The 27,570-nt window shown below is 54.4% G+C and overlaps 3 protein-coding genes across 4 annotated transcripts; 1 reads left to right on the top strand and 2 right to left on the bottom strand.

Moving 5' to 3' along the window:
* Positions 1-765: 765 nt before the first annotated feature.
* Exosc5 (exosome component 5) lies at positions 766-7,547 on the bottom strand. The gene is made up of 6 exons (XM_048330079.1): positions 7,361-7,547; positions 5,929-6,042; positions 5,402-5,523; positions 3,872-4,012; positions 2,600-2,689; positions 766-1,100 (listed from the first exon to the last, which is right to left on the bottom strand). Exons 1-6 carry the CDS (start codon positions 7,488-7,490, stop codon positions 1,008-1,010), a joined length of 690 nt encoding a protein of 229 aa, XP_048186036.1. The 5' UTR covers positions 7,491-7,547; the 3' UTR covers positions 766-1,007.
* A 451-nt stretch (positions 7,548-7,998) lies between these two features.
* Positions 7,999-23,931, top strand: Bckdha (branched chain keto acid dehydrogenase E1 subunit alpha). 2 transcript variants are annotated; one of them, XM_048330073.1, is made up of 9 exons: positions 7,999-8,121; positions 17,656-17,835; positions 17,926-18,012; positions 19,700-19,808; positions 21,169-21,330; positions 22,096-22,302; positions 22,518-22,659; positions 22,772-22,943; positions 23,466-23,931. In XM_048330073.1, the coding sequence occupies exons 1-9, from the start codon at positions 8,014-8,016 to the stop codon at positions 23,634-23,636; spliced, it is 1,338 nt and encodes a 445-aa protein (XP_048186030.1). In that variant the 5' UTR covers positions 7,999-8,013; the 3' UTR covers positions 23,637-23,931. The 2 variants fall into 2 exon arrangements, with proteins under 2 accessions (XP_048186030.1, XP_048186031.1); XM_048330074.1 differs by lacking the exon at positions 23,466-23,931 and adding an exon at positions 23,049-23,121 and having other exon boundaries at positions 22,772-23,002.
* A 323-nt stretch (positions 23,932-24,254) lies between these two features.
* B3gnt8 (UDP-GlcNAc:betaGal beta-1,3-N-acetylglucosaminyltransferase 8) lies at positions 24,255-26,172 on the bottom strand. The gene is made up of 2 exons (XM_048330076.1): positions 26,097-26,172; positions 24,255-25,610 (listed from the first exon to the last, which is right to left on the bottom strand). The coding sequence occupies exon 2, from the start codon at positions 25,576-25,578 to the stop codon at positions 24,403-24,405; it is 1,176 nt and encodes a 391-aa protein (XP_048186033.1). The 5' UTR covers positions 25,579-25,610; positions 26,097-26,172; the 3' UTR covers positions 24,255-24,402.
* Between the last annotated feature and the right edge of the window lie 1,398 nt (positions 26,173-27,570).

Here is a 27,570-nt window from a genome sequence, read left to right as displayed (position 1 = left end):
ACCAGTACACAGCCATTTTCTTTTTTTTTTTTTGCCAGTCCTGGGCCTTGAACTCAGGGCCTGAGCACTGTCCCTGGCTTCTTCCCGCTCAAGGCTAGCACTCTGCCACTTGAGCTACAGCGCCACTTCTGGCTTTTTCTATATATGTGGTGCTGGGGAATCGAACCCAGGGCTTCATGTATGGGAGGCAAGCACTCTACCACTAGGCCATATTCCCAGCCCCAGCCATGTTCTTTTTAACTTAGGTTTTTTGTCTTTTTTAAAAACAGGACCGGGGCTGGGAATATGGCCTAGTGGCAAGAGTGCTTGCCTCCTACACATGAAGCTGTCGGTTTGATTCCCCAGCACCACATATATGGAAAACGGCCAGAAGGGCGCTGTGGCTCAGGTGGCAGAGTGCTAGCCTTGAGCGGGAAGAAGCCAGGGGCGGTGCTAAGGCCCTGAGTCCAAGGCCCAGGACTGGCCAAAACAAAACAAAAAAGCAGGACCTCACCATGTAGTCCCGAACTCATGATCCTCCTGCCTCTACCTCCCTAATGCTGAGATTGCAGGCATGTACTACTATGCCAGGCTCCTACTGCTTGTTATTGTCATAACATTTCCTACCAGATAAAGATCAGTTTTGTCTATCACCTGATTCACTGTTCTGGGAACATGGTAATTAGGGTCACTTGGCTGCCATGATTTCAGCACCCAGCAGGGAGGGGCCTGAGGAGGAGGTATTGAGCAGACATGAATGATAATGAGCGGATACTGACTCACTCATCCAAACTGGACAAGCTTTCTTTAATGTTACTCTTGTTTGTGTGTGTGTGTGTAACAGAGGAGGAGAATCTGGGCCCTAGGCCCAGGACTGTCAGGTGCCAAGGCTAGACACAGGAGCCCCTGCAGGCTACAGGACTCAGGACTAGATGCTGCAGGGGCACCCTGACAGGGAATGAAGGCTGGGTGCTGGCAGGCTTCAGGTGGGAGGCGCAGACAGCGGGGGGTGCTGTGCCCTGGCTTGCTCAGCTCTTGGAGTAGCGCCTCTGCAGTGACTCCCGGTAGAAGCGGAAGATGTGCTGGGAGGCCACCTGGGCTGCGGCCAGGCACTGCTGGAGCTGGAGGAGAGAAGCTAGTCAGTGCCAGGGCCTGGCCCTACGCCCCAAGTCCACGAGGCCCTTCCCCTCCCCCCCCCAAAGCAAGGGGAAGCAGTGAGGGGGTTATCTCAAGTGCATTTACCTTTGTTCCTACTCTCCTGGAGGAGGAGGAAGGGGTTAATGGGTATTGAAGTGAACAAGCACATGAGCACAGCCTGGGATTCTCCTCCCTCTTTTGTGCCAGTATTGAGGTTTGAACTCAGGGCCTAGGTGCTGTCTCTGAGCTTTTTCACTCAAGGCTGGCGCTCTACCACTAGAGCCACAGCTCCACTTCCAGCCCTTTGTTAAGTAGAGAGAAGAGTCTCATGACCCAGGCTGGTTTTGAACCATGATTCTCAGATCTCAGCCTTCCTGAATTGCTAGGATTACAGGTGTAAGTCACCAGCACCAGGCTTAATTCTAAGACATAATAGTCTTGATACCTTTGCCTGTGTTGGCCTGAACTCTGGATCCTCCTGCCTCTACTTGAGTAGCTGGGATTAAAGGTATGTACCACCATACCCAGCTTCTTCTTCTCCCCCTATACTAAGGTCTGATCCAAAGAATCTTTGGATTCATAGAAATGGACAGCTCTTGGTACTTGTACCCCCATAGAATTTTAAGACCCTAAGTCTTTATCACCATGTATTCTTTTTTTGTTGTTTGGCTAGTACTGGCACTTGAACTGAGCACTGTCCCTGGCTTCTTTTTGCTCAAGGTTAGCACTCTACCACTTGAGCCACAGCGCCACTTCCAGCTTTTTCTGTGTATGTGGTGCTGAGGAATTGAACCCAGGGCTTCATGCATGCTAGGCAAGCACTCTACCATTAAGCCACATTCCCAGCCCCTATCACCATGTGTTTTTGGATTCACAGGTGTGTCAACCTGGACATGCTCTTGGATATCATCTGCCCCTGCCGCAAACTGTGTTGCTCCTCCTTTTCCTATCTCACAACCTAGGCTTCACCCCACAATTTCCAGAGGTTTCCATTATTACAAAGTTCAGAAACCCCTTTTCAAAAATAAAGCACACACACACACACACACACACACACACACACGCACACTCCACAGGGATACAAGAAACCAAGTATTAGCCAGGCGCTCATAGCTCATGCCTATAATCCTAGCTACTCAGGAGGCTGAGATCTGACGATCACAGTTCAAAGCCAGCCCAGACAGGAAAGTCTGTGAGACTTATTTCCAATTAACTACTCAGAAAGGGCCACAAGTGGCGCCGTGGCTCAAGTGGTAGAGTGCTAGCCTTGAGCACACAGAGCTCAGGCATAGAGCCCAGGCCTTGAGTTCAAGCCTCAAGACTGGCAAAAACCAAAGCAAAGCAAAGCAAAGCAAAGCAAATATTAACTCAGTCCTCAAATGTCCCAGAATGCAAGCAGAGTTGGGTGGGGTAAGGCACTGTGTCAGGGTGGAAGAAGGGTCCAGAAAGGTTCCAGGTTATCATCCCAAACCCACGCTGGTACCTCAGAATCAGAGTAGAGCCCCTTGGTGGTGGACATCAACAGCTTCTGCTCCACACTGTCGAGGGCAAAGGTCAGGATGGCCCGAGCTTCCTAGGAGAGGGGAGTAGAGGACCAGGAACTCTCCTGAGATAAAATCCTAGCCAGTGGGGCTGGGAATATGACCTAGTGGCAAGAGTGCTTGCCTCCTACACATGAAGCTCTCAGTTCGATTCCCCAGCACCACATATATGGAAAACGGCCAGAAGGGGCGCTGTGGCTCAGGTGGCAGAGTGCTAGCCTTGAGCGGGAAGAAGCCAGGGACAGTGCTCAGGCCCTGAGTCCAAGGCCCACGACTGTCCAAAAAAAAAAAAAAAAATATCCTAGCCAGTGTCGAGCAGAGGGACTCCGATGGTTAGCCTGGTGGCCCATGGCCTCCCGTCCCATGGCGAAGTGCTCATGTGTTTGTCTCTATGCTACCTTTCTCCAGGTAACAGCTCTCCACCTCTCCTGTAGAATGTCACCCTGTCCCTTAGTCTGACCTCTTTTCCTGTCTTATAGAGGCCAACTGCTCTTCTGCCTCTCTGCCTTTCACCCACCCTCTCTTCCAGGCTGGGTACCACAGGAGCACCCAGCCAGAAAACTACATTCCCCAGACCCCTTTGCCATTTGGTGCTACTGATAATCTGGTGGGCCCCTAGAAGAACAGAAGTATACTGCTCCTTGATTTGACAGTGGCAGATATTGTATTGTGATATATGTAAGGAAGGTTCTGGAATGTGGCACAAGACAGGTATGTCATCTTCCATGCATCTTAAACTCAACTGCACCAATTATCTCCAACAGCACAGAGAAAGCCACTGGGCCTAGAAGAGGCTTCCAATCCCTGCATTACGTCCCTTCCACAGAAAGTACCTTTAGTGGTGTTTATTTTTCTGGTTATGACCATGGAGAAAGTACTGAGCAGAAAACTTCAAGGAACCAGAGTCTTTTGGACACTATGAACTTGAGTACCTTCTTCTCCTCTTCCCTTTGGCCTTTTATGACAGGACCAGGAAAGATTCTGGCCAGAGAGAGAATGAAGCAAAGAGAGCCCGATGGCTCTGCAGTTCTGATTGTCCCCAGACCTCTGTTCTTTCTGTTTAGTAACAAAAGCTAGTTTATTCCTTGTTTACCTTTCCCAAGAGAGTTTTCAGCACTTGAAAGGAAATCTGATGAACAGAGCCACAGCCTGACAGCTGGGGCTGAGGTATGCGAGCCAAGGGACTGGCAGAGAAGCAAGGCCTTCCCACCTACCTTTTCTTGCTTGTCTGTGGGGTCTAGTGTGAGGGTCCCCTCAGAGTCCAAGGCACAGGTGATGCCGCAGAAAAGAGTTTTCATGGGCACACCCGCATCCACCAGTGCCATGCAGGCGGCATTCAGGCAACAGGCCAGGAGCTGGGCACCGCGGGGAGTGGTTAAGAAGAGCATCTGCTGTGGGGCTGACCATCAGAATACGTCCATTCCCCAACTTCCCCTGCAGACATCACTAACTGATAGTAGAAAGGCAAAATGGCAGGATGGATATGGGATTGGGCAATCACCTAGCCACAGCTCCATACCCAGCCCTGTTCTCTTTCAGGTGTGTGACCACGTGACTTTCTGAGTCTTGATTTTGTCTGCTACACACAATTGGAATAGCAAAGACCGAATGGCTGCAGTGAAGCAGACTCAGAAAGGGGATGGGAACTCTCAAGGTCACTGGCAAAGACAGTGGGAGGAGCCATGACCTTTCAGGGGGCTCAGAGGCCTAGGATCTGTCACCTGGCCCTCCCTGCCTCTGTTCTCAGCTTCCTTCCAACCTACCAGAGTGGATAATGAGCGAGTTCTAGCTCAGCTCTTGACCTTGTCACCTCCTCTGGGCTTCAGTTCCTATCCCTACAAATGGAATTACAACAGGTCATTCATCCCAATACAGAGCCAAGCACCAGAGACACCTCTAGAAAGGCCCATAGCTGGTCCTGGCCCAACCAGACCTCCCCAAAACCGGGTAGATTTCCCCAGGTTGACCCAGCTGCTCAGGGTGCCTCCATTGCTTAGAGCACAAAACCCTGCTAAAGTATAAATCTAGACTCATCGGTACAAGCTCTGGGTTCAAGTCCTGTCTTTACTGGTTTTTGGCTGTGTGCCCTCGGGCAAGCCACTGCCTCTCTCTGGGCCTCAGTTTCCTCACCTGAAAACAGGAGTCCTTTTTTTTTTTTTTTTTTGCCAGTCCTGGGGCTTGAACTCAGGGCCTGGGCACTGTCCCTGAGCTTTTTTGCTCAAGGCTAACACTCTACCACTTGAGCCACAGTACCACTTCCAGCTTTTTCTGTTCATGTGGTACTGAGGAATTGAACCCAGGGCTTCATTCATGCTAGGCAAGCTACCACTAAGCCACATTCCCAGCCCCAAGTCCCTCATTCTAACAACAGTAATTCCTGCTTCCTAGAGGGAGGCAGAGTATGGGCCAGGTGCCTGGTGCCTCTTCACACCCATTTGTGCTGTGTGCCACAGGCTAGAAGCCAACAAACTACATTTCCCAGACTCCTTTGCTACCACATTCCTTAGAGATCCCATTTCCTCTACTGTGAGGATTACATGAGTGAATGTGAGAGATCTTCAGAACAGGGCCTGGCATCCAGGAATCCAGTCAAGCCGAGTTTGCTATTCTTCAGGAGTTGCTGCCTAGAAAGTTAAGTGCCTGAAGATTCCTGGCCAGCAGACAATGTTTCCAGGGTCACGGGAAGGGAAGCCATCAGGGTGTTCTGGAACCCTTCCTGGAAGAGGTGGCGGAGGAAAGGATACAGAGCCAGCATCACTGACAACCTGTAAGATGACAGTGATGGAGGTACGGGGGTGCAGGGCTCCCAGGACTGCGGCTTCACATGTGTTCCTGATCATCCGCTCCCGGCTCTTCTCAGCTACACCTGCAGAAATCAAGGGGAGGTTGGTGGGCTCCTCCTCTCTACCTAGCTCCCCTTCTTTCTTTCACCCCATCCTCTGGATTAGCGTCTTCTGAAAAAGGCTTGAAGACTCAGCCTGAGAAGGCCTAGATTCCCAGTGTGAAGGCAGACTGAGCTTGACAAAACGTCTACTCCACCCCCACTATAGCCAGCCTGTGCCAAACAGGTCCCTAGCCCTCTGAGGGGAGGGAGAACCCCTCAGGAGTCCCACATCTGGTGCTAATGCCCACGTCTACCCCCACCTGTGGGCCCAGCCCATAGGTAAGTGAGGGAGATGATGGAGCTGAAAGAAGTAGGGAAATAGATGAGTTGAAAGGAGGGGAGATGAAGGCACAAAGAAAGGAGAGAAACTGAGTAAGCAACAGTTACCAGGCAGCCCGATCTTTGGCCTGAGGATCACTTCAAGGGTGGCCTTGTTAAAGATCTCCTTGTTCATCTTCACCTCCGCTGGCCCATACACACCTGCCAGGACTGAGGTATCTCCTGGGGGACAATGGGGCAGGACTTACTCACACCATCCTGGCTTCTGGGGCCTAATGTTCGGCAGGTAACAGAATGGGCCTTAGGAACTGGAGTCCCCACACCACCCATGTTCCTCAGATTTGGGCCTACGGAGTAGCTAGGACTACAGGCATGAGCCATGGTGCTTGGCCTCTTCTCTCCTATCTACAATCATTTACTCTCATGGTGAGATGTGTATCCCAAGTAAATGAATAATTGCTCAAATGTTGGGAGGTTTTTTGTTTTTGCCAGTCCTGGGGCTTGGACTCAGGGCCTGAGCGCTGTCTCTGGCTTCTTTTTGCTCAAGGCTATCACTCTGTCACTTGAGCCACAGTGCCACTTCTGGTGTTTTCTGTATATGTGGTGCTGAGGAATCGAACCCAGGGCTTCATGTATACGAGGCGAACACTCTTGCCACTAGGCCATATTCCCAGCCCTGTTGGGAGTTTTTAACTGGGTAAGAGATCTGCCACAAGCTGGGGGGCCGATGGCTCACGCCTGTCATCCTAGCTACCCAGGAGACTGAGATCTGGGGATGGTGGTCACAGCCCAGGCAGGAAAGTCCTTGAGACTCTTATTTTCAAGTTACCACCAGAAAACTGAAAGTGGTGCTGTGGTTTAAGTGATAGAGCGTTAGCCTTGAGCTGAGGAGCTCAAGGACAACACCCAGGCCCAGAGTTCAAGCTCCACCACCAACACACACAAAAAAAGAAAAAAGGTCTTCCACAGGCTAGGCAATAATTATAATTGGGCTGCTGGTGGTTACTGTGTACAAGGGTACTTATGCAAATGAATAGGTTTGCTTCAATCTGACATGTATGGATGCCGGGTTGGGAAGCAGAAGAAAAGGCAGTCAAGGGAAATGTTTAGTGTGGTGAAAGTTCTATTTTGGCACCGTCACTCAAATCCTGTATCAGCAAAAAGAAAAAAAAAAAAGGTTTGAACTCAAGTCATTCCACTGGCTTGTTTGCTTATGGCTGGTGCTGTACGACCTGAGCCATGCCTCCTGCCTGGGCTTTTCTACTGCTTAACTTGGAGATGAAGTCTCGGGGGCTTTCCTTGCCTAGGCTGTCCTGGTTTGTCGATCCTCTGGATCTCAGCCTCCGGAGGAACTAGGATTACAGGCGTGAGCGGCGCATTCTTTTGGGGGTGCCTCTTTCATCCTGAGAGGCATTTACTACGGGGAACACACTAAGTCTGTGCGGGTGGGAGGGGTGCGTGTAATGAAGGAGCTGTAAGTACCCGCACCTCTCCATAGCAGGTGGGAATAGGCCTGCGCAGAATGTACGCGCGTCCTTACCTTGAAGGAAAGAAGCGGAGCCATCCGGCCGGGAGAGCAAGTTCTGTTCACAAGCAAAGTGCCTCAGGCTGCAGCTGTGGGCCCTGGGACTGGACTCAGTGCCACTCTGGGAATGCGGGGCCCCTTCCATGGCTAAGGACCCCACGTGCGGGCGGCCGAGCGCGCCGCTTCCGCCCGGACGCGCGCGTGCGCACAAAGCCTGCGTACCTCGTGCGCACGCGCCCGCCCCTGGGTTAGAAAGGTGGGGGCCCACAGTGAATCGGCACCACACGTGGCTCAGCGTTTACCAACAATGTGGCTCCGCCCACCCACGCCCCCTCTTCCTGGCAATGCTATTGGGCAATCCAGGAGAATGGGCGTGTCTTGGGCAAGGCTCCTCCTGCCCAAAGACCTTAGGTCCTAATGCCCTAAGGCTGTGCTCAGGTTGACCTTTATATTGCCTGTTGAGTGAGAAGCGGCCATGGAGCGCTGAGAGCAATTGGGAGTGAGGGATATATTGTTTCCTCCACCCGTATGTACGTTCCGGCTTCCGTGTGATCGGAGCCGCGCGTTGAATCGGCAGGGTGGTGCTGTTGTTCCAGTCAGGCTGCGGCAGGGTCAGCCCTCGGCCCAGCCGTGGTGCGGGGCGGATCGCGGAGGAGTTGTCAGCCAAGATGGCGGTAGCGATTTCGGCGGCGCGGGCGTGGAGGCGAAGCCGAGGCCCGGGCCAGGCTGCCCTCCTGTTGCTGAGGCGGCCGGGGACTCGGGGGGTGACTACGTTTGTGAGTTCTGGGGTTCGCGGCGGGGAGGTTCCCTGAGAAGGATGTTTGTTTGTTTGCTTGTTTCTGAGTGTGCGGTCCCGGCAGGGTCGTCCCTGGCGGGGAACGGGTTGGTGACGGCTCAGGGCAGTCACGGCAAGAACTTTCTTTGTGCCCTTCCTAAGTAAGGCTTGAGCTCAGGGCCTGGACGCTATTCCTGAGGTGGTTTGTTTGTTTCCCAGGCCGGCGCCAGGGTCTCAGGGAGTTCCTTCCCAGGCTGCCTTCGAACCGAGGTCCTCAGATCTCAGCCTCCTGAGTAGCTAGGATTTTACAGGCGTGAGTGACAGTGCCCCCACTACAGGGAGGACTTTTTAAGCTATTTTATGTTTGAGAAAGCTGTACGATGACCATGGAGCCCAGGGCAGCCTGGAACTCGTGATCCTCCTTGCTTCAGTCTCCCCGGATTTGGGATTGACAGACGTGCTGCCACCATGCCTGGCTAACGGGGAAACGTTCTTGTGGGTAAAGACCCCTCCTGGAAGAGAGGAAGGAGAGATGTGGTCCCCATCGTTTACTGGTCCAGGACTTTTGTCTGTCTTTGCTCCTTGACCCAAATTCTGGTCTTAGGATGAATTGGGTAAGAAACCTGTTTTATTCCCAAGTCCTCCGATGAGAAAAGAAAAATTCTAGGAACTTTTTGTGTTGCAAATATTATGCAGAAGAGATTATCAGCATTCATTATCTGAATTTATAAAAGGAGGAGACATGCATGAAGAGAGGTTTAGATAGGGCTTCTTGGCTACATTGCTTAAAAACACTTGAGAACCCAGATGCCGGTGGCTCACACTTGTAATCCTAGCTATTCATCTGAGGTGGGAGGATTGATTTGAAAGCCAGCCTGGGTAGGACAGCCGGTGAGGCTTTTATCTCCAGTGACCCACCAAAAAGCCTGAAGTGATAGAGGGCCATCCTTGAGTGAAAAAGCCAAACAGCACAAAGCCCTGAGTTCAAGCCCCAGTACTGGCACAGAAAGAAATCCAGTTAGAAGCCCCTGACTAGAGGAAGAGAGGAAGTAGGTTGTAGAATGGCTTTGAACTAAAATTTCAGGTAAGACAAGAGTGGTGAAATAATTAGGTTTTGGAGCTAGACCATGTGAATTAATATCCTTGCTATGCCAGTTTCCAGTTCTGTAATCCCAAGCACACCTCTGGATCTAATTTCCTCTCTACTCATAGGGTTGTTGTGGCTATATATATATATGTATATGTATACTATGTCATATTATATATCATGTAACATATATTAGATGTATACCTAGTATATAATGTATATCTAATATACACTATTAGATATATATTGTTTTACATATGGGTAAAAGTGGGCCCAGCACATCATAAAGGCAATAGGAAATTTAACCATCGGCCACTGTTAGTAAGAGCGGAGAAAAGGGACTGAACTGACCTTTGGAGAGCAAAGAAGGTGACCTTGGGAGTAACGTGTGGGCTAGACTGGCATTTTACTGGGGAAGAATCTCAAGATCTCTTGAAGTTATGTTTGACCCTTTCCCCAGTTCATAAGGCAAGGAAGATGGGATCTGAAGGAGGAGGCTGTGGTTAGCCAGAGGAACAGGGGAGGAGGTGGAGAGGATGGGCCAGGGATGAGGAGTGGGTGCCTAGAAATGGAGCTGTGGGAACCAGGTATGTGCAGAAGGTCGTTGGAACAGGGTGGGGTCAGGGCAGTCTCCTGCTTGTAAGCTGTTCTTTGCCTTTTTTTTTCTTCCCAATCAGATGTTGTACAGCTGATCTGAGTGTCTGGAACTCATTGGCTGTACAGGTGGACCTAGAGGTGAGCAAGGAGTACTGGGACAGGCTGAAGAAAGGTCATTTGTAGCTGATTGAATCTGTTTTCCTCCTAGCTATGCTCCCTGCCTGTTGTCTTCTCTCTTCTCTGTTTGTTGAGGGGTTAGGTGATTGGACGGATGGGAGAACATTTTGCTTTTAGTTGACATATATATTTTAAAATTTCTATTTTCTGGGCTGGGAATATGGCCTAGTGGTAAAGTGCTCGCCTCATGCATGAAACCCTGGGTTCAATTCCTCAGCACCACCTAAACAAAAAGCCGGAAGTGGTGCCGTGGCTTGACCGAAAAGAAGCCAGGGACAGTGCTCAGGCCTTGAGTTCAAGCCCCAGGACTGGCAAAAAAGAAAAAAAACCCACAAAATTTCTATTTTCTTTTTTTTTTGGGGGGGGGGGTTGTCCGTCATGGAGCTTGTACGCAAGGCCTGGGCACTGTCCCTTAGCCTCTTTGTATTCAAAGCTAATGTCCTATCACTTGAGCCACAGCACCACTTCCTGATTTCTCTTGAGTAGTTTATTGGAGAGAAGAGTCTCACAGGGACTTTTGTTTATTTGTTTTGTTTTTGTTGCCAGTCCTGGGGCATGGACTCAGGGCCTGAGCACTGTCCCTGGCTTCGTTTTTGCTCAAGGCTATCACTCTACCTCTTGAGCCACAGTGCCACTTCCAGCTTTTTTGTACATATGTGGTATTGAGGAATCGAACCCGGGGCTTCATGTATACGAGGCAAGCACTTTACCACTAGGCCATATTCCCAGCCCCGCACAGGGACTTTTATGTCTGCTCTGGCTTTGAACCTTGATTCTCAGATCTCAGCCTCCTGAATAGCTAGGATTACAGGTGTGAGCCACCAGTGCCCAGTGATTTCTATTTTCTTAATCACCATTCCCCTTCCCTCTGCTTTTCTTTTTCTTTCACTTGTTCTAAAATATGTTTTTAAAATGTTTGAGTTTTTTTTTTTTTGCAGTTCAGGGATTTGAACTCAGGACCATACTCCCATGATCCATATCTCTAGCCTTTTTTGTTTGTTTGTGCTTTTTGCCTGGACTGAGATCCTGCTACCTCTACATTCCTGCAGCTAGAATTACAGGTGTAAGCTGCTGAGCTTGGCTGTTTTTACTTTGTTGAGTAGAAAAAAGGGACAGTAATATAGTTGAAACAGATTTTAGACCAGGACTGTCCGCTAGACCTTTCTGTGATCTTGGGAATGGTTTATAGTTATGCTGTCCAGTATAGTAGCCACCAGCCACACATACCTACTAAACATTTCTTTTTTCTTTATTTCTTTTTTATTTTGTTTTGTTTTTTTCCAGTCCTGGGGCTTGAACTCAGGGCCTGAGCACTGACCCTAGCTTCTTTTTTTGCTCAAGGCTAGCACTGTATCACGTGAGCCACAGTGCCACTTCCAGCTTTTTCTATGTGGTGCTGAGGAGTCGAACCCAGGGCTTCATGTATACAAGGCAAGCACTTTACCACTAGGCCATATTCCCAGACCTAAACTTTTTTGTGTGTGTATACTAGTCCTGGGGCTTGAATTCAGGTCTTGGGCACTGTCCCTGAGCCCCATTGTGCTCAAGTTTAACACTCTACCACTATGAGCCACAGCTCTACTTCTGGCTTTTGAGTTGTTAATTGAAGATGAGAGTCTCACTGGGACTTTCCTACCCAGGCTGGCTTTGAATTGTGATCCTCAGATCTCAACTTCCTGTGTAGCTAGTATATTACAGGTGTGAGCCATCAGCACCCGGCTTCCCATATGTTTTGAGTACTCAGGGCAAAGAGGAGAAAGGAAACCCAGATTATTATACTGTCATGAGTCAGTTTTGTAGCTATCGCCCCTGGGCCAGACCAGGCCTGGCCACACATTCACTTCTGTGACCCCAGCTTCTAGGAGTGGAGTCCTTACCCTGCTGGAAGTCACGGGGCAGCCAGGGCTCATTATCACCTAGGTTCTTTCTGCAGCACAGCTGTTTTGGGGGGAGGAACCTTTCCGGGGGCTCCAGCACCCTGTGCAGTATCTTCAGGTATAGGAGCCAGCACGGGGGGGGGGGGGGGGGGACGACAGGAGGTGCTCATTACTGGTAATTGTGACTTGGGTTGGGAATGTGGCTTAGTGGTAGAGTGCTTGCCTAGCATGCTTGAAGCCCTGGGTTCCATTCTGCAGCACCACATAAACAGAAAAAGCTGGAAGTGGCACTGTGACTCAAGTGGTAGAGTGCTAGCCTTGAGCAAAAAGAAGCCAGGGACAGTGCCCAGGCCCTGAGTTCAAGCCCCAGGACTGGCAAAAACAACAACAACAACTTTGGCTTGTTTTTGCACATTATGAAGCACTCTTTGATATACAATGGCAACTCACATTCATTATCATACTTTTAATAGTTTTTGCCCCAGTAGCAGCAAAATTAAAAATCTGCAGTTGACTTTGTGATTCTGTAACACAAGTGTTCCAATGAGGAAATTAGTTTTTGAAAGAGTGGAAGGCTGAAGAAAGCAAATGTAAGAAGCAATCAACAGACGATCCGTTCAGAGGTACTTTCCTAGCTAGTGGAAGCTGAGAGTGGGAGGATTATGGTTTGAAGCCAGAGCGGATCTCAATCTGGTGAGATCCCAGGTTAGCCCAGGTTAGCCTTCAACTCAAGATCCTTTAGCCTCAGCCTTTCTGAATGCTGGGATTGTAGGTGAGCACTGCCACACTTGGCTCTCATTGCTTTACAATTTAAATAAAATTTAATTTCAATTAAAATTTGAAATAAGTTGTTGTTATATAATCCAAACTGGCCTGGAACTCTCAATCCTTCTGCCTTAGCTTCCTAAGTGCAGGAATTACAGGTGTGCAAGACAAACAGGGCCCACCTCTACAGATCGTTATACACATGGTGTGAGCAGGTCTGAGCTGAAGCCCTTGTGTGTATTATCCTAGAGACTTTGGGCACAGCCTGCTGCCACCACCTTTTTTGTTTGTTTGTTTGTTTTAACAAAAGTGTGAGGAGGACAGTTAAAGAGTGGAAGTGTTTGCTGAGCCATGCAGGGAGCCCAGACATAGGAGTCCAGGTCAGGCTGACTCCAGAGTCAGGGTCACCCACTCCTTTCGTCCTTGATTAATTGCCTGTCAAGAGTTGGTGTGCGTCACCCTGGATCCCAGGAGGTACTGTGTGGGAGATGGCCCCAGCACAAAGAACCCTGTAGGTTGATGTACCAGGTTGGCTGTGGCGGGTGTTCGCAGTGGGGAGCTTGTTGCCTCCTCCTTGCTCTGGGAGGGCACGTCTGCCCTGGTAGCGCCAGGCCTGAACCTGCCCTGCCCTGGGGAGTATAATTTTCCTCCTCACCACAGCTGCACTTAATCCCACCCATGCACCCATGCCGCCTTGCTGGAACCTGGAAGGGAAGGGAGGGGAGAGGACTCTAGAATCCAGCTGTGGCAGACCCCAGCCTGCTCCCCTGCGAGGGAAGTGAAGCCACACTGCTGTGCTGGGGCTTGAGCTCAGGCCTGGAGCTTGTGTCTTGCCACTTGAGTCACCACTCCCCACCCTCCACTTTTTCCTGTTGTTATTATTATGATTATCTTTGTGCTGGTACTGGGACTTGAACTCAGGCCCTGAGTGCTGTGCCTTAGCTTTTTCACTCAAGGCTGACACTCTGCCATTTGAGGTACAGCTCTACTTTCAGCTTCTTTTTTGGTAGTTAATTAAGAGATAAGGGTCTCACAGACTCTCCTGACTAGGCTGGCTTTGAACTGTGATTCTTGGATTTCAACCTCCTGAGTTGCCAGGATTACAATTGTAAGCCACTGACATCTGGCTGCTTTTTATTTTTATTTATTTTTGAATTAGTATTAGGGCTTGAACTCAGAATTCTTACGTTTTGTTGTTGTTGTTGGCTGTGGGGCTTGAACTCAGGTCCTGGGCACTGTCCCTGAGCTCTTCAGCTCAAGGCTAGCACTCTACCACTTAAACCACAGCACCACTTCTGGTTTTCTGGAGATAGGAGTCTCATGGACTTTCCTGGCTTTGCACTTTCCTGCCCAGGCCGGCTTTGAACTGTGATCCTCAGATCTCAGCCTCCTGAATACCTAGGATTACAGGTGTGAGCCATCTGCAGCCATGGTGGCTTACTTATCTTTTTTGGATAAGATTTTCTTGGTTGTTTTTTTGCCTGTGACCTGCTGTGGACTGTGGTCCTCCTACCTCAACCTCAAGCATAGCTGGGATTATAGCTGCATATACCACATGCAGCTTGTTTTCTGAGATGATGTCTCATTAACACTTTGTTGTTCTTCATCTCTGACTCCCAAGTAGCTGAGATTACAGCCAATGCGTGGGCTTGGGGGCCTGGATCAGCCCTGCTGGGTTGGAAGCCCAAGTATGATCTAGATTCCACCTTCCCCCTCTCCTCCAAGGTGGACGCCTGGTATGAGCCATTTTTTCTCCCTGTACCTCATTTTCCTGTCTGTAATGGCAAGTTATCCTGATGTCCTGAGGATGTGGGTGGGATGTGCATAGCACGGCCGAGCACCCATCTCATTGGTCCTGCTAAACCTTTCTCCTTTCTCTGATTGCAACCGCTGAACTTCTCCATGTTGCTTAGTGACCAGGCAATCAAGAGGTGGAGTGATGGAGAGGGAGCTCTGTTAGCACTGAGGCAGCATTGTTGGTGGTCAGGCCTTCTCCTCCTTCAGTGCCCATTAGCCTCCTGCCCTAGAGGAGAGTCATTTCCACAAGCTTTCCAGGCATCATAGCAGGGAAGGTATGTGGGTCCCAGATAGGTGGGCGCCTCTGTGGTCCAGTGTTTTGAAAAATAGCTTCTTTTGGAATGTGGTCTGTGGCTGTCTTAACTCATGTACATGGACCAGCGTGGGTTGCAGTGCACTGGATGGACCCATCAGATTGTCTGTGGTGGTTCAAGTGACTCGTGTCTGGTTTTCATTGTGGACACTGTGTCTGGCAAGCCCCAATTTCCCGTCTCTTGGGACCTGGGGCTGCTTGGAGGAGGTTTGTGCATTCCTAGCTGGCTTTATTGTGCAGTAAATCTGTTTGTTTGTTTTGGGGTTTTTTTGTTTGTTTGTTTTGGTTTTTTGGCCAGTCCTGGGCCTTGGACTCAGGGCCTGAGCACTGTCCCTGGCTTCCTTTTGCTCAAGGCTAGCACTATGCCAATTGAGCCACAGCGCCACTTCTGTCCGTTTTCTGTATATGTGGTGCTGGGGAATCGAACCCAGGGCCTCATGTATACGAGGCAAGCTCTCTTGCCACTAGGCCATATCCCCAGCCCTGTGCAGTAAGTCTGTAAAAGAGATCAGCAGGAGCTGGGCATTGGTGTCTCATGCAGGGGTCAGTCATCCTAGCTTCTCAGGAGGCTGAGATCTGAGGATCATGGTTTGACACCAGCCCTGGCAGAAAAGTTTGTGAGACTTTTTTTTTTTTTTTTGCCAGTCCTGGGCCTTGGACTCAGGGCCTGAGCACTATCCCTGGCTTCTTTTTGCTCAAGGCTAGCACTCTTCCACTTGAGCCACAGCGCTACTTCTGGCCGTTTTCTATACATGTGGTGCTGGGGAATCGAACCCAAGGCTTCATGTATACTAGGCAAATACTCTTGCCACTAGGCCATATTCCCAGCCCTTGTGAGACTCTTTATCTCCAGTGAGTCACCAAAAAGATAGAAGTGGAGCTGTGGCTCACGTGATGGAGTGCTGTCTTGGAGTCCAAAAGCTCAGGGACAATGCTCAGGCTCTGAATTCAAGCCCCAGAATTGGAAAAAAACAAACAAAAAATCAGCAGAGGCAGAGAAAGCCCTGGGCATCAGGGCTCCATGATCTGGGGAGAGAGTGTGGTCCCATCTCATGACCTGGCAAGGCGTGCACCACAGGACTCCTCCCCACTGCACACCTCCAGGTCCCCATGTTCTCCACTCCTGTCGGGATCCCCCAACACACTCCTTGGGCTTTGCAGAGAGTATTCCCCCTTGCCCAGAATGCTCCCTCCTGGGCTGCTCGTGTCCTGTGTGGCTAAGCTCCCAAATCGTCTCAGAGAAGCCTTCCCAGCCTCTAATGTGGAGGCCAGAGTCACCTCCTCCTCCTTGCATGCCCAGCCCCTGCTCTCCTCGCTGAAACCTCCCACAGGGCTGGGAACAGAGCAGGTGCTCAAATATTTATTGAGTAGATAAGTGGATTTTACTGCAGGAGCCAGTGCTGGCTGAGGAGTCTGGGGTTTGTAGAAGGGTTTGCCAGGCTTCGGGAAAGGAGGCATCTGTAGGACAGAGGAAGGGAGGGGAGGAGAGGAACGGGAGAAAAGGGGGAAGGGAGAAAAAGAGGGCAGAGGTGTGGTAGAAGTCCGAGCCAGCTTTTTTTTTTTTTTTTTTTTGCACATTTACTCTGTGCCTTCCAGACATTTTGCTGAATATTTTACATAGAGTCTTTAAACCCCATAATATTTTCACAAAGTATTCTCCATTCTGTAGGCAGTGCACACATGAAAAGAGAGATTTAAACTCAAGAAGTCTGTCTGGCCCTTAAGAGCTCAAAGCCTTATTTGAGCATAGTGGTGCACTTGTGTAATTCCAGCACTTGGGACACTGAGGCAGGAAAATCATAAGTTCAAGGCTAGCCTGGGCCAGGGCACAGGTGGCTCATGCCTATGATTCTAGCTACTCAAGAGGCTGAGATCTGAGGATCAGGGTTTGAAGCCAGCCCAAGCAGAAAAGTCCAGGAAACTTTTATCTCCAAGGAACCACCAGAAAACTGGAAGTGATACTGTGGCTCAAGTAGTAGAATGCTAGCCTTGAACAAAAGAGCTCAGGAACAGGGCTGAGAATATGGCCTAGTTGTAAAGTGCTTGCTTAGCATGCACGAAGCCATGGGTTCGGTTCCTCAGCACCGCATATATAGAAAAAGCCAGAAGTGGCGCTGTGGCTCAAGTGGTATAGTGCTAGCCTTGAGCAAAAAGAAGCTCAGGGACAGTGCTCAGGCCCTGAGTTCAAGCCCTAGGACTGGCAAAAAAAAAAAAAAAAACTGAAATGGGAGACGGAGTAGTATTTATGGCCAGCCTGGGAAGGTTGTGGATGCCACAATGAAGAGCATGGGCCTGTGGACTCTTTGAGAACATTGTGTGGGGAGCATGTTTTATTTGGTTTTCCTCCCTGACGCTAACTTACACCAAGGCCCAGGCTTGCAGAGTGAATGTTCTGCTGTTTCAAGACATTACTGTTTGTGTTCCGGTCTTACAGATAAGGAAATTGAGACACACACTGTAGTCACTTGCCCAAGGTGTCACCCCATGAATGTGTTAAAGGCCATATGTGCTGGCACATACCTGTAATCCTAGCTACTTGTGAGGTGGAGGCAGCTGGATTGCAGGTTAAGGTTAGCCCAGGCAACAATCTCACAAAACCCCATCTCCACTAATAAAAAGTTGGCTGTGGTGGTTCACACCTATCATCTCAGCTATGTGGGAAACATAATAAGGTCATAGCACAGGCCCACTCGAAAAACCAAGAAACCAGAAAGGACTGGAAGAGTACCTTCCTGGCAAGATCAAGGCCCTGAGTTCAAACCCCAGTGTACACATACGTGGGGCAGAGTGTGGATGTGGTACATTGGGTCCCAGGCCTGGAGCTTGGTGACTCACCCACCACACTATCCAGGCTCCCAGGACTGAGCCACGTGCAGCCTGCTGCTGCTCCTGACACAGGGGCCTCCTTGCCGCTCTCCCCAGCACCCCTGCAGGCAGCAGCAGCAGTTCTCGTCCCTGGAGGACAAGCCCCAGTTCCCAGGGGCCTCCGCAGAGTTCGTAGACAAGCTGGACTTCATCCAGCCCAACGTCATCTCCGGAATCCCCATCTACCGCGTCATGGACCGCCAGGGCCAGATCATCAACCCCAGCGAGGACCCCCACGTGAGGCTGCTTCCCGCCCCCTGCTCCCGGGCCCCTTGCCCACACCCCCTCTAGTCCCGACTTTCCCTGTCTGCCTGTGCCTCTTCGCAGCTGCCCCAGGAGGAGGTGCTGAAGTTCTACAGGAGCATGACGCTGCTCAACACCATGGACCGCATCCTCTATGAGTCCCAGCGGCAGGTGAGTGCGTGCATGAGTGTGCGTCCACGTCTGTGCATGCATTCATGCACATGTGCATCCCAAGAGCCCCTTCTGGGAGAAGGATGGAGATCCTCTGGGCATGGGGATTTGAGGCTCTAGGAGAAGACTGGGGTGGGGGTGTCCACCCCGAGGACTGAAACATGGACCCCATCACTGGAAACACATGCTGTGTGCCTAACTTGGCACCCTGTGTTAGGAGAAGGCAGGGGGGGAAGGCCCAGCAGTCATAGTCCTATGGATCTCAGCTCCTGAGTAACAGGGTTACAGCGAGAGCCACTAGTGCTGGGTACTTTTCTTTTTGCATGTGTTGGCCATCTTGCTTTGTTTTTTAAAAATTTTCATGCTGGTACTAAAACTTGAACTCAGGGCCTAGCTCTCTTGCTCAAGGCTGGTGCTCTACTACACACCAATGTTTCTGGCCTTATTTTAGGTAGTTAATTTCTGCCTAGGCTAGCTTTAAACTTCCATCCTCAGCTCTAAGCCTCCTGAACAGTTAGAATGACTAGTGTAAGCCACTGGCACCCAGCTTAGAAGAAAGCACTTGTTCAGCTGGGCACTGGTCGGCTCACTCCTTGCTACTTGGGAGGCTGAGAACTAAGAATCATGATTCAAAGCCAGCCAGGGCAGAAAAGTCCCTGTGAGACTCTTATCTCCAGTGAACCACCAGAAAACCCAAGTGGCGCTGTGGCTCAAAGTGGCAGAGTGCTAGCCTTGAGCAAAAGCACTCAGAGGCAACGTCCAGCCTCCACATTCAAGCCCTATGACCAAAGGAAGGAAGGAAGGAAGGAGGGAGAAAAGGAGGAAAGAAGGATTTAGCAGCTGGAAAACCAGATGAACACATGTAGCATGTGGAGAAGCCCTGGGTTCGATTCCTCAGCACCACATAAACAGAAAATAAAACAAAAAAGCTGGAAGTGGTGCCGTGGCTCAAGAGGTAGAGCTCTAGCTTTGAGCAAAAAGAAGCTCAGGGACAGTGCCCAGGCCCTGAGTCCAAGCCTCAGGACTGGCAAAAAAAAAAAAAAAAAAAGAAAGAAAGGAAAAATGTTCAGTGGTTTAGCAGCCCTGCCAGGCACCCAGCCCCTGCCTCTGCTTTACCCTTATGGCCCGTTAGTGCACATCTGGGCATGTTGCCTCATGCTTACAGAATGGCTGCCATGGTAGAACATCATGGCTCTACGAAAGGTAGAAGGAGGTATCCAGAAGGCAGAGGCAGGCTTTCTCCGGAGCCTCTGGCTAACAGGGACCCATCTGTGGTGGCCATGAGACCCGGAATGCCAGCATCTCTAGCCGGCCACTGGCTGCAGTGAAGGGAGCTGGCCGGGCACCTGGGTGGTCCCCTCCAGCAGCACTAACAGCTTTTGAAGACTCACCCCTCTGCTCCTCCCCCACTTCCAGGCCAGGCCACCGCCCCCACTCCTGGCTCACTGCCACCACCTGCCTGCAGAGAGACTTGTGAAATACAGGGATGAACTCTCTGCCCCTGGGGGCAGGCTGGGTTGGGGACTACTGTCAGAGGACAGTCCGGATGCACAGTTCCCAGCATTACCCATTGGGCCCAGCCTCCCTGAGGGGGGCCACTACAGGTGATCGTAGTTGGGCAGGGTCACGTGGTTCTGTTCCTGCCCAGTGTAACCGCCACCCCGGGCCTGGGCCTTGCCACCCCCAGGGCCGGATCTCCTTCTACATGACCAACTATGGTGAGGAGGGGACCCATGTGGGGAGTGCCGCTGCCCTGGATAGCACAGACCTGGTGTTTGGCCAGTACCGGGAGGCAGGTAAGGCTGCCCATGGCTCAGCCCTGGGGTTCCCTTTGGGGTCCACACTTTTAGAGATTGTTTCTGTATTTTTTGCCAGTCCTGGGGATTGAACTCTGAGCCTGAGCACTGTCCCTGAGCTTCTTTAGCTCAAGGATAGCACTCTGACACTTGAGCCACAGCACCACTTCCAGCCTTTTCTGTGTATGTGGTACTGAGGAATTGAATCCAGGGTTTCATGCACACTAGGCAGGCTCTCCACCAGCCCTGAAGCCCACACTGTTATTTCCCACAAGTGCTCTCCCATAGAAGTGCGAGGAGCCAGAGGAGGCAAGGGCCACCCCCCCTCCCCCTGCCTCCGAAGGCCAGGAAGGAAAGTGGCAGTCTCGGCTTAGCTGGGGGTGGGGGCATGGCGTGTGCGGCCCACCGTGTGGTGTCTGATTGGAGGCTGGAGTGAAGCTAAACACGAGGACAGGACACAGCCTGTGACCCCGGCGCAGCTCAGCACCGCCTAGACAGGGACTGTGCCTTTGATGGCAGCTGGGCGTCCACCAGGGCTTTTGTTTGAAGAAAGACCTTTACTGCTGGACCGTGGTGGACAGCTTCCTTTCTGAGACAGGTGTGAATTAGTGGTTGAATTACTTGAAAACTCTTTAAAATGTCTCATAAAGCGCAGTTTCTCCCTGGGAGGAAGATCGGGAGGGAGGGAAGCTGGGAATCTTGGTCTAGAGGTGTGGCTCGGTGGTGGGGCCCTTATCTAGCATGCCTGGGGCCCTGCATTCCATATCTTGCACCACCAAAAGAATGAAAAAGGTGGATTTCTGCCACCTCTTCAAAAACGAGATTGTCTGGTCTGATCCTTAGAACAAGCCATGCTTTTTGGAAGTTCTGCGTATGGGGCCTGTCTGGGGCACCTGCTAATCCCTGGGAACCTTTCAGTTCATCTACCTTTCGTCGTTGTTGTGGGTTTGAGACAGGGCTGGCCTGGATCTAGTGATCCTCCTACTTCAGTGCTGCGATTACAGGCCACCATACCCCTCGAGCCCCTTTCTGTGCACAGACAGGGAATCGGGCACCTTGGGGTAGCCAGAGATGGGCCCTGAGTCCCCCACAGACTTGGTGTTTTTTTATTTTTGGCCAGTCCTGGGCCTTGGACTCAGGGCCTGAGCACTGTCCCTGGCTTCTTCTTGCTCAAGGCTAGCACTCTGCCACTTGAGCCACAGCGCCGCTTCTGGCCGTTTCTGTATATGTGGTGCTGGGGAATCGAACCTAGGGCCTCGTGTATCCGAGGCAGGCACTCTTGCCACTAGGCTATATCCCCAGCCCCCAGACTTGGTGTTTGCCTCCCCCCCCCAAGCTCACAGCCACCTTCTCCCCCCAGGTGTGCTGATGTACCGCGAGTACCCCCTGGAACTGTTCATGGCTCAGTGCTATGGCAACGCGAGCGACCCGGGCAAGGGGCGCCAAATGCCCGTGCACTATGGCTGCAAGGAGCGCCACTTTGTCACCATATCCTCTCCGCTGGCCACTCAGATCCCTCAAGGTGAGGAGCTCACACACACACACACACACACACACACACACACACGTGCCAGGGGCACTGCCCTCAGGGCCTGTTCTGGGTCCCGGGAGGTGGGGTCCCCACTGGGAGCTAGCCTGCTTCCACTCTGGATTTGCCAGATTCTGATCCCTCCCCCCACCATCCATGACCATGGGGTAAGGCCATGATGTGCCCCTTTCTCCACTACAGAGAGCAGATGGAAAGTCAGAGGGGAGGGCAGGTGGGGAGTCCCCAGAGCCTACCCTAGGCCCCCATACTTTCTTCTATACAAGGGAGCCACTCAGGGTGCCAGGTCTGCACCTACACAGGAATCAGACCCCCTCACCAGCCCCTTCTGGGGTTGGGTGGGCCCAGCCAGGTTCTCTCGACCGTGCAGTGGCCCAGGTGTGTGCAGGGGTGCATGTGCACAGGCCTCCCAGAGTGACCACCTGAGCGCAGCACTTGGGGGGCGCATGCAGCATTGAGCCGAGGTGGGCGGTACTTCAGAAAGGCTGGCCCAGCCTGCCATATACGGGTGCCACTGGAGACACGAACCTCAGCCTTACTGGCGCTGGCTGGGGGCTGAGGCGCTGAGGACAGGTGAGGGGCAGCACCCAGAGTGTGCAGGGGTTGTTCTGTCCTCAGGGAACAACACTGGGGCACTGGGGGAGGCATCACAGGGCAGCGCTTATGTCAGAGCAGAGGGGCAGGGCTGAGCTGAGCACCCTCGCTGTGTCTCTCTGCTCACACCCTCTTCTTCCCGGGCAGCTGTAGGAGCGGCCTATGCGGCCAAGCGTGCTAACGCCAACCAGGCAGTCATCTGTTACTTTGGAGAGGGGGCAGCCAGTGAGGGTGATGCCCACGCAGGCTTCAACTTCGCTGCCACCCTCGAGTGCCCCATTATCTTCTTCTGCCGGAACAACGGCTACGCCATCTCCACGCCCACCTCCGAGCAGTACCGGGGGGATGGCATCGGTAAGCGACTTGCCCCCCCGGCACCCCACTTCTGCCCTGCTCTCTTCCTATGATTTCTGGTACCAGGGAAGGCACAGGAGGTGGTGAGGGAGCCTGTCTTGCTCTTCTCCCTCCCTCCCTCTGCCTACTTGTTTCTCTCTGCTTGGGGCTCTCCTGTCCCCCCATTTTCCTCATCTGAGCCCTGGGTTCAACCAGCCTTCCTTTGGTCCCCGCAGCGGCACGAGGCCCCGGCTACGGCATCATGTCCATCCGCGTGGATGGCAACGATGTATTCGCCGTGTACAACGCCACCAAGGAGGCCCGGCGGCGGGCTGTGGCTGAGAACCAGCCCTTCCTCATCGAGGCCATGACCTACAGGTGCCTGCCCGCCCCCCCATCGCTGTCCCCAAAACATGGCTGTCACCCTGTGACATCTGTGGCCACCTCTCCACCCCGGATTCCCCCCTGACTTGGGGCCCCTCTGTGGCAGGATCGGCCACCACAGTACAAGTGACGACAGCTCGGCGTACCGCTCGGTGGACGAGGTGAACTACTGGGACAAGCAGGACCACCCCATCTCCAGGCTGAGGCACCACCTGCTCAGCCGCGGCTGGTGGGATGAGGAGCAGGAGCGGGCCTGGCGGAAGCAGTCCCGCAAGAAGGTGAGGGCTGCCCGCTGGGCACCCAGCACTGTCCTTCCTGAGTGTGTGCCATGGAGCCAGCCACAGCCTCACGGTGGCCTGCCTGGCTCCTCATCTCCGAGGAGGGCCCTGGGGTGCTCACTTGAGAAGGGGGTTTGAGAACCGGGCAGCTTGGTCCACATGAGGGGAGACTACGCTGCCTAGAGGCCACCAGATGTTCACCTCAGCTGTGATCAGAGCCAGGGTGGTCTTCCATGGTGAGGACAAGCCTGCGTCAGGCAGGTGCCCTGCATCCTGGCTGCAGGGGACATCATCCTAGATATGTCCCTTCTGACCTCTGCGCCCCGATTCCTTCACCGGCCACTGAGAGGCTATGTGACTCCTTACACCAGCACAGTGCCAGGCCCCTGCCAGGCCAGGCTGCAGGGATCTGCACCTGGTCCCTGTTGGGGACCCAGCCTGTTGGCTGCCCTCTGGCTGAGGTCCCTTAGGGAGGCCAGGCTGTGGGGAGCCAGCAGCCTCCTACCCACCCATGTCCCCCAGGTGATGGAGGCCTTCGAGCAGGCGGAGCGGAAGCTGAAGCCCAACCCCAACCTGCTCTTCTCAGATGTGTACCAGGAGATGCCCGCCCGGCTCCGCAAGCAGCAGGAGGCCCTGGCCCGGCACCTGCAGGCCTATGGGGAGCACTACCCGCTGGACCACTTTGACAAGTGAGGCCTCGGTGCACAGTGGGGAGGGCTGGCCAGCCCCCCTAGAGGACTCCGTGGGGAGGCCCCCTCAGACTGACACCGTCACTGCCGTGGTGGGCAGCTTCTCTCATCCCTGCTCTTCCAGGCTGTGCCACTTGGGGGCAGTGTTTCAGCGGTCCCTAGGCTGGCCTGCCACAGTGCCTTCCCCCAGGCTCTGGCCCGGAAGCCCCTATTTATCCTGGCTTGCCACGGCACAGCTCTGCAGCTTGCCTGCTGAGAGCTGGTCAGCAGATTGAATAAACTGACCACAGTTGGTTCTCTGCTCCGGTTTCTGCTTTGTTGGAGTTAGGGTGTGGGAGAGAATCCAGCATGGCCGGCCTGGCACACCCTGAGCTTCTGCTTTTGAGATCAAACCAAAGGCTCTGCCATATCTGCTTCCTCTGGAAGCTTGCACAGGTCGAGCTGGAGGGTCAGCCTGGCTGACGGATGGGGGTGGAGTCTGGCACAAGCCTGGCTGTGCCCAGGATGCCCATCAGATGCCCAGCCAGGAAGGGGAGAGCCTGGTTTTGAAGGTCAGAGCTCAGCTGAGCCTCATTCCACTGGGGGGGGGGGGGTCCCTCCCATGCAAAAACAATTCCAGGCCTCAGAGTAGGGAGCGCAGATTTTTCGAAGACAAAGTAGACAAAAACCAGTCTGTCTGCAAGGTCATTGGCCAAAGGGGACCCATTGGGGAAGGGGGAGGGGGTCACTGCATTCTCTCAGCCCAGGAGCTAGCCTCAGCACCCTGGGCCTCAGCACTGGAGCCGGGGGTCCCGTAGCTGCCTCCACAGCCGGATGCTGGTCTGGGGGCTGAGGGGCTGCACGAGCAGCAGGCCTCGGAGGGTGCAGGGGTTTACACTGCGGCCTGCTGGCCAGGCGGTGCGGAAGCCCGGGTGGGCCCGGGGCACCAGGCCCAGGGCACGGAAGCAAAGGCCGGTGTAGACATCATCGAAGGGGAAGGGCATCACGCGGCCTGCCGCCTGCAACAGCCAGGGGGCCAGGCGCCCCGCAATCACATAGCCACCCCCACTTGCATAGGCTGGGTAGCTGCCTTCGAAGAAGGACTCTGGCACATAGAAGGGTCTTCCTGCATGCCGGAGGGGTTTGGCTTTGGTAAAGACCTCACCCAGGTAGAGGCTCCGGGCCCAGGCAGGTGGCAGGGACTGCAGGTGTTGCAGGAGGGCGGGGATGTGCACAAAAGCATCATCCTGAGCTTGCAGGACAAAAGAGACATCAGGGCAGTGCTGGCCCAGCCAGGCGAACAGCTGCAGGTCTTTGAGTGTCCGGTTGTACGGGGCATCCAGGAAGTCCCAGAGCAGCAGGTCCCCATAGCGCCAGCTCTCCCACGCCACCAGTGAGCCCAGGTCAGGTCCTCCAGCACCCAGGGGGGACCCCAGAAGGAAGAGGCGCCGGACCCCAGGAGCCATGCTGCCCCAGGTCTCCCTCACTGCCTGTCGTTCTGCAAAGCGCCCTGGTTCTGACTTCACGGCCAACAACAGGTAGGGGACATCGGAAGCAGAGCAGCCGGCCACAGGGCTGGCCTTCCCGGTGGGCAGCCAACGTGGGAAGTTCCTGCAGGCCGCCGACAGCAAGAAGCGGTGCAGGTCCTCAGGGTAGCTGTCCAAGTCAAGTATCTCGGCTGCCGTGGCAGCCCCCCAAGCCTGGCAGTCCTCGCTGGGCAGCTCCCCCAGCTGCCACTGCTTCCGGTTCCAGTAAGTGCCAGGCGGTGGGTAAGTCTGGCCCAGGCGGGCAGAGAGGTTGGTGGGCAGCGTGGGCTCGGTGCTGGCTGACGTGGGGCCGGCCAGGGTGCTCCGTGCCCCGGGGTAGGCCTTGCTGAGCCGGGACTCCGATGTCCACTCGATGTACACCTTGAGGCCCAGGAGCGTGAGCAGCGCTGACAGGCAGAGCAGACACTTGGGGCAGCGCATGACCCGGCCAGGGCAGTCGGCCACCTGGGGAGCTGCAGGGAGCCACCCAGGGGTGAGGGCTGGGGCCCCAGTGGGGGGCAGCAGACACCCTGACTCTGGCACTGGTCCCCAAGGACCCTAGCTGGGGGCTCTCTCCTCCCTCTCTTTCCCTTCCCAGAAGCCAGGAAATGGACGGATCCCCGGTGCAGGCGGCACCCCCTCCACTCCTTCCGGGCAGGAGTCTGGATCCCTTGGTGGCCAGCTCCCCGGACGGACGGGAGCTCCTCCACCAGGAGCCTCACTCCTCAGGAAGCTGAGAGCGGGAGGATAAAGACTGGAAGAATCACCCATGAACTAGCGAAATGCCGGGCTGTGGGCGTGGCTCAAGTAGTGGGGTGCCAGCCGAAAGCAGGCTGACCAGGGGGAAGCGCGGGCTGGCCCTGGGCCAGAGAACAAGTCGTGGGGTGGGGTTGGGGGGGATCCAGCCTCTCCCCTCCCCAGCAGCCCCGCCCCGGGGGTCCCCGCTGCCCTGTACCCACCTCTGGGTCTGGCGCGGCCGGGCCTCGGGTCAGGCCCTGCGGGGGCTCCCTCCGCGCTGCCCCGGCCGAGTCCGCCTGCGAGTGTAGGGGGGAGGGAGGGAAGGAAGGAGGGAGGAGAGGGGGCGGGAAGGGGAGCGGCCCCAGGGGCCGGGCGGGGCCTGGGCGGGGCCGGGGAGGCCGCCGGGGCGCGGGCGAGTCCGGGCTGGCGGCCGGCAGGGACCGGCCGCGGGCGATGTGCGGCGTGGCCGCCGGCGCCGGGGCAGCGCTCCGGGCAGGGCTGAGTCCCCACGAGGAGGGGAGGAGGAGGGGCCGGGCCCGGCCGGGGGCGCCCCGACGTGTGCCGAGGGAACTGGGGCCCCGGACGGGGAGAGAGGAGGGCGTGCCAGGGTCAGCCTGGGGAAACCAGGCGGACAGGGGGAAACTGAGGCCAGGAGAAGGTGAAGGGAACCTGGAAGGAACTGGAGAGGAAGGGCGCTGAGAGTGCGGGGTGGGGAGCCCCGGGGTGCGGCTGGTCCCCTCCACTTCCTAAGGAACAATCAATCCCCTGGGCGCCCGGGCTGCGGGCCCGCGAGGCCGCCCCGCCCCGGCCCCCTCCTCCGCCCTCCCGCCCCGCCCCGGCCCCGGGGGACCCTGGGGTGTCTGCCGGTGTTTATCTCCCGGCCCTCCCCAGGGCTCCTACTGTTGGGGCTGCCTGCTGCCTGGGGAGACTGGGGGTTGGTGCCTCGTGGTGGTGGAGGTCGGGGGGGGGTCCCCCGCACCAAGCCCGGGCACACACCCCTCGCCCACCGGGTCTGGAGGGGGAGATCTGCCCCGGGCTCGCCCCGCAAGCCCCCGTCAGCGGCAGCCCCGGTCCAGCTGTGAATCATGTGCCTTCCCCCCGCCCCCAACAGCTGGAGGAAGGGAGCGGGAGGAAGCGGTGTCGGCTAATGGAAGGAGGGCTGGACGGGGCGCTCGGCCAGGGGACCCGGGACCCGGCCGGGCCGCCGCACCCCAGGGCGGGCGCTGAGCGCTCCAGGGCTCCCCGAGCTCTCCCGGCTGCCTCCCCCGGGGCGCCAGGCTGGGCCTCGGGGAGCCGCCGGGGACCCGCTTCTCGTTGCTGTGTTCCCGCCCGGGTCCAATCAGGAGGGAGGCCGGGCCGCGCGAGGGCAGGGCGGTTCAGTGCTGAGGGATCGGCGCTACCCTGCAACCGGGCAACGAGGGGTGGAGTGGGGTTCTCCTGACGCACCCCAGTTAGTTGAGGGGGGACATGGCGGGGACGTGCAGGTGGTGTGATTACTCCACGGCAGTGCGCGCTTCTGGAGGGTTCGAGTTCCTCCAGCGAACCAAACAAGTGGCACTCAGAGCTGCCTGCAATCCCAGCGCTCAGGAGACCCAGGCCGACAGATCGGACTCTTTCCTAACCCGTGGAAAAAAAGCCAGAAGCCGCTGTGGCTCAAGTGGTAGGGTGCCAGCCTTGAGTAGGGAAAAAGCTAAC

The sequence above is a fragment of the Perognathus longimembris genome, chromosome 20, assembly GCF_023159225.1.
Source record: "Perognathus longimembris pacificus isolate PPM17 chromosome 20, ASM2315922v1, whole genome shotgun sequence".
NCBI lineage: Eukaryota > Metazoa > Chordata > Mammalia > Rodentia > Heteromyidae > Perognathus > Perognathus longimembris.
The sequence above is the reverse complement of the archived record's forward strand: the minus strand, read 5'-3'. Positions and strand labels throughout refer to the sequence as shown.